At 34.0% G+C, this 11,355-nt stretch overlaps 1 protein-coding gene across 9 annotated transcripts in view; it reads right to left on the bottom strand.

The window, feature by feature from the left end:
- Window positions 1-11,355, bottom strand: part of LOC106457898 (voltage-dependent calcium channel type A subunit alpha-1-like) — a 200,037-nt gene that overhangs the window by 90,724 nt on the left and 97,958 nt on the right. For 5 of the 9 annotated variants that reach the window (XM_022383973.1, XM_022383967.1, XM_022383970.1 and 2 more), the window contains exons 7-13: window positions 7,818-8,041; window positions 6,778-6,881; window positions 5,863-5,978; window positions 4,101-4,160; window positions 3,889-3,978; window positions 3,391-3,417; window positions 467-551 (exon numbers count right to left, since the gene is read on the bottom strand). In XM_022383973.1, the coding sequence (XP_022239681.1) occupies window positions 467-551; window positions 3,391-3,417; window positions 3,889-3,978; window positions 4,101-4,160; window positions 5,863-5,978; window positions 6,778-6,881; window positions 7,818-8,041 (706 nt within the window). The remainder of the gene's footprint in view (window positions 1-466; window positions 552-3,390; window positions 3,418-3,888; window positions 3,979-4,100; window positions 4,161-5,862; window positions 5,979-6,777; window positions 6,882-7,817; window positions 8,042-11,355) is intronic. The other 4 variants (XM_022383971.1, XM_022383974.1, XM_022383975.1 and 1 more) reach the window with 1 other exon arrangement.

An 11,355-nucleotide genomic window follows, 5' to 3' on the forward strand; every position in this document is an offset into this window, starting at 1 on the left:
GAAAACAAAAAAAAAAAAAAAAAAAAAAACTTCGAAGAGCGATCTACTCCAAGTTTTGAAGCAAGAGTGGGCGAAAATCCCACAATCTAAAATTGACGAGATGATTCTCACGATGCCCAAATGGATCAACGAACTCCACGAAGCAAAAGGAAGATCTACTAGATATTGATTAAATTATAAATATATCAATTCATGTGAATATGACTGAAAAATGTCATTTTTTTTTCTGAAAAGGTGGTGTCTATTTACTTGTGATCACGCTGTGTATATTACTTTAGCAGGTTACTTTCTTTCAAAAATATTTAGGTATAAATAAATTTAAATAAAAAATACCCACCACTTACGATAGTTGGTTGAATAACTAAATCGTCAGTTTTGAACAAGAACTGCAAAAATTGAAAATAACTAGATTTGTTAACTCGAGTAATATTACGATTTAAGTAACACGTTGTGTACATAACCGTACCTAAATCTTTTTTCTGCTCGCCAAAACGTTTTGCACGCTCCTTTATTCTTGACTTTAGACTTGAGGTAGGAAGCCCTTACAAACCCTAAGTATATCAGAAAGTTAGAGTGAATTAGAGAATAGACAAGTACCTTTTACTGTGATAAAGATAGGGTAGTTTTAGCTTATTTAGTATTTTAAGAAAATATCACTTTTATGAACAATTCAGTAAGAGCAAAGCGAATGTACTTTTCCAAACAACACAGTTTAAAATAACAAAATAATGTTTATCAAAAATCAGTTTTGTATAATTACTTCATATAAAACGTAAAACAGTAACTTTACCTAGAATTAATATACTTACTGACTTGTTTGATATTATGATCATGGCTATGTTAATTTAATCGAATGAGATTGTGGGACTTTTCAATGATTTTTTAGCTTTTATTTTCTTGTATACGTTAGGGTGGTGGTTGACTAAGAAACTGGAAGTTAAGCGCTATTTATAAGAACGATATTTCGCGATGCCCTTGAAGCTGCTTCTTCTATCGTCAGTCTCATGATTACTCACACATATCTGATACTCTAATTTCCACTGTAACAAGTTTCTCCAAAAGAAGGCGCGCTTAATCTTAGCCCAACGTTTCATAGATCCCTCCCACTGCACGAACCTTTAGCTTCTGATATCGCGTATAAATATATCAAAGGCAAAATCTTATTGAAGTTGCATCGGAGGACTTGACAGATATGTGGTTGAATGGAACTGTTCTAATTCCAGTTCATTTAGTTCTTTTTTCTATGATATAGCCGTTGATTTTGAAGTAAGGTTGTAAGCTTGTAAGTTTATATTTTGTGAACCTCCGTCAACTTCAAATCCTTGTTTATTATCTTATTAAGATACCAGAAGATGTGCCAGCTTTATCATAATGGATCATTGGGTCAAATGGTTCTCTTTCGCAAGCACCAAACATTTGGAAAAGGAGAACTTTCTGTGTTTTTCATGGAAATGGAAAATTCACACATAATAATATTTAGGGCAGAAAAGGGTTCTGAAGTTACACCTCGTGTCAATCGGGAGCAACACTTCCATTCATAAAGTGAGGGCTATGGCACTGCAATGCCAAACAGTCGCTCTAAACCACATGTAAGTGCTCAACATGTCACCCGTAATGCTCCAGTTCGCAATTGCTAAGATATATCTCTATGTTAGCATAAGCAACCCATTCTTTTAAAGTGCAATTATCCAACTTTGCGACGTTAAAAAATGATACACACTAAAGTAACTCAAACATGTTTTCACCAAGTCTGCCATTTTTGCAAGCGAGATACTATATATATTCTTGTAGGTCTCCTCACAGCAAGTTTAACAATAAACAATCAAGAACGGGCATTTTGCGTAATTAGTTCATCTAATCAAAAATTTACTGTATTAAACAAGAATATCAATGTTGCCACTCATGCTATTTTACTAAAATGTAAAATATCTAATTAAGGATAAATTTAGCATTTTTTCCGTGTCAGGAACTAACTTTTCACAGGAGAGGTCAATGACTATTATTCTAAATACATAACTGTGTACAGCTCAGCTAATGTCACGTTGTGTTGTTTCACAACAAAAAGAAAAAAACTTCCTGCATTATTTTGTTTTATTATCGTGATCTTAAAGCTACCGATACATTTCTTGCTTGTTTTTAAGCATAAAACTACACACTGAGCTACCTTACTTCTGTCCATGGGTATCGAACTATCATTCTTAGCATTATGAGCTCTCAAGCCTATCGCTGAGCTGCAGGGTAGCCCTTGGCTACCAAAACTGAATGACTTCAAATGATAAAGTTGGGGTTCCTAGCCACCAAAACCGGATGATTTTATTTAGAGACCATCTCGAAGAATTAAATGCAGGTGTTGTAAGCCTTAAATAATGTTTAAAGTACGACACATGGAGAAATATGTGAAACAAAACGAATACTAACTTTTAACGCTTTGGCCTCTTTCCGCAAAAACTCAGGGAGAAACAAAAAGGACACCAAGAATCAGCTAAAGTGGAGATACCCAGGTAAACTGGTAAAATAATACTCTTAACTTGATCGACAACCATGAAACTTTTCTGGTAATAAGAAGTATTATTCCATGGTTTCCAAACTTTAAAATTTAGTTTAGACATAAGATATTTCACTTATCAAACTCATTAAAAAGTAATGTCGTATAAGACGAAAGCTTCCAATAAAGAGAAATCTAAAGGGAATACATGTGGAATACTTTTTAAAACGTTAAAACATGTAGAAAAAAGGTCGCGAGGTTATTAATGAGATAGTTGTGGATCAGTAAATCTCAAACAAGTTATAAACATGCCCAAGTGGCTATCGATAACGCAGATGTTATTTTGAAAATACGACGAGTCCTACAAGAAGACTGAAAAACCTAAAATAAAACTAAAAAAAAAAGAAAGACGACATATTTCGTCAAGCAAATGATTTCAACCAAACTAGAGAGGTTTACAAATTTGTAATACTTAACAGATGTTTTTTTTTATTGTTGCATAAAATTAAACTAATTTTGAATTGATAGATTTCATGGAAGGCAAGTAATCAACGGTACTCACCACCAACTCTTGTCTGACCGAATGAGCGCACCCATGGCCACAAAAGCATAGCACACTTGTGCAGCTATGAGACACGACTCGTGAGCCCTCGAATTCAAAGTACGTTAAGCATTAAGACACGCTTTCCTGAAGTTTAACATTAGTGGTTGAATGACTTATTATAAAAGAAAAAAACGTAGTTAGAAATAAAAATTGGAGATTATTACGAAATCATTGACCTCCCCTTTTGTAATTTCTTTATGAGACTGATGTAATTGATATATTATATACGCTACAGTTCTATGCGCTTTACCCCTCACAATCACACTTTCTCGTCATGGAAGGCAAGCTCCCAGTTCTGTACCTTTTAGTTTACCCGTCTTTGTGGGGGCTTGAGAGGACAAAAGACGTTGTGCAAAAACCAGGAAAGAACATGCAAAAGAAGAGAAAAGGGAGAATATTAGTTAACAAAGATCAGAATAACAAAAGCAAGATATAAAAAAAAACAACCCAGAATGTTGACTTCACTTTTCACACGACCTTCGTGCACATAATAAATACTTATTGAAATACATTCTGATTCGCAAATGAAAATGTCATTTTAAATACAAAAAATTATTTGTTTATATACTAAACGAAGCTCAGAAACTATACGTATAACTTGAGAATAAGCTGACAAAAAGAAAAAAAAAATGCTTTTTGAGATTAAGGAAATGATAAACAGTTTAAAGAGATTAATATCCAAATTACAAGTTAGTTATGTCAAAAATAAACAGAAATGGAATATCAATTATCCCAAAAATTTTCAACGTTACAACTTTTTAACATCTATCTATTTTTTAGCAATATTTCTGGACGTTACCATCCGCATCTATCTCTTCTTCTTCGTCATCTGTACTTTTACTGTGCATACTTTTTAGCTTCTTTCGTTTGGCTGCTGCTCGCCCTCGTGCTGAGGAAGATGAACATATTGAAATACAAAATGAGCCTTTAACATCATGAAGACAATATTAAAAAACGACTAAGAATATAATAAAATTCACGAGTCAAATATTTTTTATCTTAATTTCCCACCTTCAATAATATGCAACTTCTCTTCTTCTGTAGTCCTTTCTTCCGCTAGGATAACTTCCTCTGTAAGAACGAGCAAATTGAACCACGTGTCGTTTAAAAAAATAATCTTAAATGGCTTGGCAGAAGTTTGAATAACAATCTAAAATTCATAAACAAACCCAGCTATGCGATTTTAAAAATATTAGACTATATTCGCAAATGTTCACTTATTTGTTCTTCTTATTGTTTTAAAGAAAATATCAACATAAATAGATTACTATATATACCAATTCGTTCAGAGCTAAGCCTAAAACTACAAGTTAACAAAAGTGAAAAGTAATATTTAACATTTACTTCTCCAAGTAAGATTGCATGAAACTTACCGTGTTGTTAAATCGCGTAAAACGTTTAGTGTTTAGCAAAATTGAAGGAAGTTGACCGAAGTTACCATAACTCATCGTGAGATGATCTTAAGTCAGAGTGAATGTAAATATTTCGATTTAGAACTTTTAGAAAACGCTTAATGAATTTGCTGTGAACAAGACCTAAGCACTGATTCTGGATTATTATTATAGTAACGTACAGATCCAAACAGCTGTCCTTTTTCTCTACAGTAAGTCTTGACTGTCAAATGTATGCACAAACATGGCCCTATTTAGAATATTACTTGTCAGTTTAATATTCCCCCATTTTTGGTTACTTGGAATTAAAATAGTGACTATTATATAACCAGGTGTTTCTTTACAGATGTTTAACTGCTAGTTTTCTGAAGAGTTAAAGAAGAAAGACCCTGTGAGAAAATAATTCACACTTGACTCTCTCTTTTTTTTTTATCTCTCTTCTTAGTGGGTATTTTCAACCTGAACGGCACGTTATGCGCACATAGATTAAACGATCCCTAGAATTCGGGTATATAACCCACCCTGATATTGAAACTGCTGGCCAGAGGAAAAGTAGCCAGTCAGCATCACTCACCATCACAAGGGCTTTTTACAGATTTAAGCAGACCAACGAGTTTGATTTCACTCTTATAACGCATTCGTAGAAAATCAAGAATGTGTTCAGTGACATTGCCAACTATCATATATCAGTCAACTACACAAGGAATATCTGCACTAGTTGTCCCTAATTTTTAACTGATAGACTAGAGGGAAGGTATCTAATTATTAACACTCATCGTCAACTCTTGGGCTACTCTAATCAAACAGTGAGATGTAACCGTCACTTTTATAACGCGCCCAAGTGTGAAGTGTGTTTTTCTTCGACAATTAGACGCGAGCCATGGACACTTAGATCCATAGTCTGACACGTTAATCACCTTATGTCAATGAAAACTGGGCAATGATCATACTGCAAGAATGCTACTTTTTACACGCTCGACTTGCCGACTAGTATTACCGCTCGTTAATGGTGGGTGCATGCTTTATCTAAGGGGGGGGGAGGAAACATACTAAAGTTGATGTTAAATACAGACAAAGCAATAATCATGCAACACTGCCATATATGTATATTTTCTATGAGTAAGTACGTTTATCTCGCGGTAACTGTGGTAAAATAAGTTGAATAACCTATCAATAGATAATCAGATGTCATGGTTATAAAGAACTAGCATGATTTATAAGCAGAGGTTACCAAATAGATACACACATATATTTATACAAGAAGGAACACGAGAACAAAAAATGTTATTTTTCTACTTGATAATGCATTAAATTAAAAATTATTTAAAACCAGAGTAATAATAACTACGTAAAAATGAAGTCATGGGAGTTTAAGCACTAACCTGCTCTACATATCCATTCGACATAACCATTTAATTCCCGTTCTAATTGTTGCTGACGTCGAAGCTTTAGAAAAGCTTGTCTGTTTTCAACTCTTTCCCTTTCTTTTGCAAATTCACTGTGAAACATTTTATAAAGTTTGAACTCCCAAATAGCATATCAAAACTGAGGTTTATTATTGGAAGAAACTAATGAAATGTAGTAGGCATGTTTGAAAGTATCTGAATTTAATTTGATAAACCTTAAAAAAAAACTGTAATAAATCTATTAACTAAGCTAATAAAATATGGGTTATTCTGTTCTAACACCATCAAATGGAACTAAAATAGAACCCCCAACATGAGGATTGTTTTTTTTTTCTTCTTCTTCTCTACATCCAGTAAGAACAAGTTTATTACTTCTAGAAACTTTTCAGATTTTACAACTGGTTTATAGTTACCAACTGAAAACAAGTTGTAATATTTACTACTATAGTAGTAAAAATTATTCTCTAAACATTACTCGTAAGTAAAATAATGTTGTATTATAGACATTCTTTACAATCTGGATTCAGAACGAGCTAAATTTAAGCTTCAAACGTTCATCAAATTAGCACATAATATCTCCACTTCGGTAATGTAATGTTCCACTTACCCACTAATACTCTCTCGCACAACAAATCCAAACATAATACTTTTCACAATTTCAATGTGACATTAATAGCCACTGAATAACAAACCAAAATATTCAAGTGTAAAACTTTCTTAAATCCAATGTATGTCATACGGACACAAAAATCTGAAATGTTATTTTTTACACACCTCTGATTTCTAGTCGCAAGTAACATATTATGAGGAATGTGGGGGAAAAAAACACTTGCAGATAACTTTATTTCCATAATACAGTATGTTCTGTATAACAGAGAACAAATCACTTACCCGCTTAGAACTCCAAGAACTAAATTGAGCATAAAAAACGATCCAAGAATGATGAGAGGTACAAAGTAGATCCAGTTGAATGTGCTACCTAACGCATCATTTGTCTAAAAAAATAAAGATGGAAGCAAATACAACAAAGATGTTTTGTGTGTCTGTTTCCTAAAGACGTCAGAATGATTGTATCATTAATTAACTTCTTAAAGACGTGTTTTTTATAATATTTCCAAGTTTTTCTTACCGTATGACAAAAGTCCGTGTTATTTTTTCAGCTCTACATTAATTTAATTATCACATTCAACGTCAATACTGACTTACTAAACGCCATAAGCAGAACAAAAACTTTCGTTAAGTTAGTATTTAATAATACGTAAATTGATTTAGAATAATTAGAAACAGGATTCATTATTCATCACGTATTTAATCAGGCAAGGGTTTCCTTGTAATGATACAAGAGGGAAATCATTATTAATAACATGCAATGAAAATGGTTCCTAAGCTACCTTAACAGAAATGTTAGCTTAACGACGCTGTTTTTCTTTCCTTTACATACTAATAAATATACATACAATAAAACTTTCTACAGTTAAAACACTCTCCTGCATTATCAAAATAACACCATGTGTATTATTTTTCACAATTTTATCATCCTCTCTCTGTAAAATAGTATTACGAACATTACAAGGAGGATAACGGAATGGTGAAAAGTAACGTGCCATTTTGATGTTGTAGGGAAGTGCGTTTTAATTCTAGAAGGTTTTAGTTGTTATGGATGTGTGTTTAACTGTATGTTAATAATCATGGTGATGAGTAATGGTAATAAATAACAATGGACTTTCGGCTTAACTCAGATGACTTGTATAAAATATAGAAAACAAAATGCAAATATTTTCCCTCATAAAAGTTTATTCTGAGCTACAACTATGCCGAAGGGAATATGTCAAAAAATATGTAGCGCAGTAGTTAAGCATGCAACACATACCAAACGTTTCGTTGTAACAGCCTTGTAAGGACAAGTTTTATCATTAAGAATACTTTCTTACCCAGTATAACATGGACGTCCAGCCTTCTTGCGTGATACACTGGAACACCGTAAGCATGGCGAAGAAAATGTTATCGAAGCTAGTGATACCAAAGTTGGGCCCCGTCCAGCTCTCCAAGCAGGTCGCTGCCCCTGGGTCACACGTGCGTGCTCCTTGTGGGGCGTTTGCTGGGTCCAAGGTGTTATAGCAGGGAACTTCCTGTTCACCCTCGGTAACTATTTCACCTTCGATTGGTATGGAAGGGGTGACATGAAAGGTTAGTAACAACAGCAGTATTACAAATTCACAAAACAAAGCACTTGACACATTCCATTTTCCTAAGTACCAATGGAAAAACAAAAGTAATATTTGTGAGTTAATTAGATGAACAAATACTACCGAAACTTTGTCCTGGTGTCCGACAATAGAGTTAAATCCACATCTGTAGGGTTAGGTTCTAACCTTATGGATTCGCCAGTTAAACACCCCCAATTACACTGGTAATTAGTTCTTCAAACTACAATAACACCTTTTCGCTGCTTTACTTGATCGTAATAGTTCGGCTTTTCAAGTTTCACATGTTAAATATATAAGGCACCACAAAAGTGGTTTTAAAGAAGACAATACGACAGAAACGGTAATTACATCAGTTTCATAAAAGTAACAGCTGCTTCTTCAAACACTTCACTAAAAATTAAAACACATTACAATGACTTCGTTTCGACTGAATGATTTTGAATTGAAACTTAAAACGCGTGTGAAATTCAAATTAAAATTATCTAGGTAAAGTGTTTTCCATAAATAAAACCAGAGTAGCAGACTATTATCTTAAGCCATACTTTCCAATTAAATAGAGTTTAATTTGTAAGGCCAGGCAGTATTTGTTTGGTTGTTTCAAGTTAAGCACAAAGCTACACAATGGGCTGTCTGTGTTCTGCCCATCACGGGTATCGAAACCCGTTTACTAGCATTGTAAGCCTGCAGATACAGCCGTGCCACTGGGGGCCAATCTGATAGTATGTAAGCCAATGTAATGAACTGAAATATCAGGCAAATATGAAAACATATTCTAGTTTAAGATTTAACGTTAAAAATATATACTATTATAAGCCTGTATCTCCTTACATAAATCAACACTTAAAGGACATTTTTTTGAAGTAGTTGATCATACTATTTGTGGTTTTATTATTACACAATTTACTATACTTGGAAATTCATATTCGCGAATTTATATTCGCTTAGAGTGCCTTTATTGTAAAATTGTGTTCGATTTTATACCTTTATATTATTATTATCATTATAAATAAACAACCAAGACGACTATCACCTAAAGTTTATGTTTAAAACATAATTAACAGTTATTATTTTCGTCAAATTGCTGTGGGATTTGCTAGAAATACCAGAAGGAGTTTAGTCTATTTAGCTTAATTCAATCAACATATTCCCCTAAAACATATAAAACGTAGATGTAAATATCTGAATCCTAATAGTTGTCTGACTTATAGTCAATAGTTATAATTGAAAAAAAAAAACAACAACAAAAAACAGTCTTCTACTGCGTTATCGTGGAAGTCCTTGTGTAACAATACTGAAGCCACTTTATATATAACTATGTATACGGAATGGTACGACGTGAGATAAGAAAAACTTAATTATACGAAATGGCAATTACGAAGAGTGTTTGTTAACAAAGTTTCAGGCAAGATGATTATTTGATGTGACAGTGTTGGGTTCTTTGAGTCAAACCAGGTATTTTTAATGTTGTTTACAAGTAAAATAAACAACAAAACTATGCAGATAAAAGGAGATGAGAGGGCAGTAACATCATTTATGAAATAAACATTCGTTCATAAATGTACTTTTTCTGTACTATGATCAACTTTCATAGAAAACAAGTAATAACTAAATGGTCTATGGTCCTTATAGTGTCACAATATATTATGGGCCAGATGAAACGCAGTGGAAATGGCAACACTAACAAAAAAACACCACCAAATGTGGGGTATTATAAGATGTATCTTGATGGCTGAAGTATACGAGGAAGTTATAACTTATATAATTAATCAAAGATGTAAACTGACAGTAAACTACCACTGGCAGAAATTTAAATATCTTTGATTTCTGTTGTTGTTGTAGGAGGAGTATGTGTAAGAATCGTTTTACTTTGGCTATGTCAAAAACACATGTAACTGTTACGAAAATCCACGTCAAACCTTCATATAAATAATGCACTGAGCAACAAAGAAATACAAGAATGAGTTTTCAAGCTCCTTCGTTGACAGGTTTGTTTGTAATTAAGTACAAAGCTACACAATGGGCTATCTGAGCTTTGCCCGCCACGGGTATCGAAACCCGGATTCTGGCGTTGTAAGTCCGCAGACATACCGCTGTGCCACTCCTCTTCGTTGAGAGACTTGATTACATTAATATTTGAGTGTGATAATTGCATATATTGCACAAACAATTTTTGCATTCGAAATAAACTGGTCACTGATATATATATAAATGTATACACACAACATTGCACGTTCATTTTTTTCTGACTTTGGAAAGTGTGTAGGTTGGTTTTCAAAGTAAACGTGTTTTGTTGTCCCTGGCTTATGTAGCCCCACTCTCTTTATTATGAACAATCAGTACATGCCTATCGATAGCTTTGTTCCTTCCTTATCGATCTACAAGTGTGCCTCATAAATGTAAACAAAATAAAAGATGGACCCATTAAAGCTCCAAACGCACGTTTTTGGCATGCGACAACGAGAGAAAAAGAAACCAACTACCCGCATCAAGTTTTCAAAATATTTTCATCATTATTTGCAGCTGAGGTTTACGTATATTTTTTGTTGTTGGCTCTGAGTTAATTTGACAACAACAACAAAAGTTTCAAGAAGCCAATACATATAGCTAGGAAACATCACATTTCTATCAACATTAAGGATGATCTGCCTGCACAAATACTTGGGCTAAACTAAAGAAACATCGTAATGGCAAATATTATTATTTTTATAATTATTTGTTTTTTTACAACGCTAAAATCAGAGGTTCGATTCCCCTCGGTGAACACAGCAGATAGCCCGATGTGGCTTTGCTATAAGAAAAACACACACACACATGATGCCGCTAAACACACTTTCTGGTGTAGGCGCGCAATAAAAGTGAAATAAGTCCAGTTGTGTAGTTCAAACAGCTGAAGAAAGCCCTTGTGGCGGCGGGTTCTGTTAGCTGGCTGCATTGTCTTTAGTGAGTAGTTCAAAATTATGGACGGCTATACCGTATGTTCTAGCGCGCAAAAAATGTCGTGTAAGTTGACAAGTCTATTTCACTCTATAAGAATTTCCGAAGACTTACCGCTGTTCCACCGGAAGACTTGGAAAAGAAGAACAAGTTTTGTTATGAATTTTGCGCAAAGCTACAAGAGGGCTATCTGCGCTAACCGCGCCTAATTTAGTCGTGTAAGACTAGAGGGAAGGCACCTAGTCATCACCACCCACCACCAACTCTTGGGCTACTCTTTTACCAACGAATAGTGGGATTGACCTTCACATTATAACGCCACCACGGC

This window comes from Limulus polyphemus, unplaced genomic scaffold, assembly GCF_000517525.1.
Source record: "Limulus polyphemus unplaced genomic scaffold, Limulus_polyphemus-2.1.2 Scaffold389, whole genome shotgun sequence".
NCBI classification, from domain to species: Eukaryota; Metazoa; Arthropoda; class Merostomata; order Xiphosura; family Limulidae; genus Limulus; species Limulus polyphemus.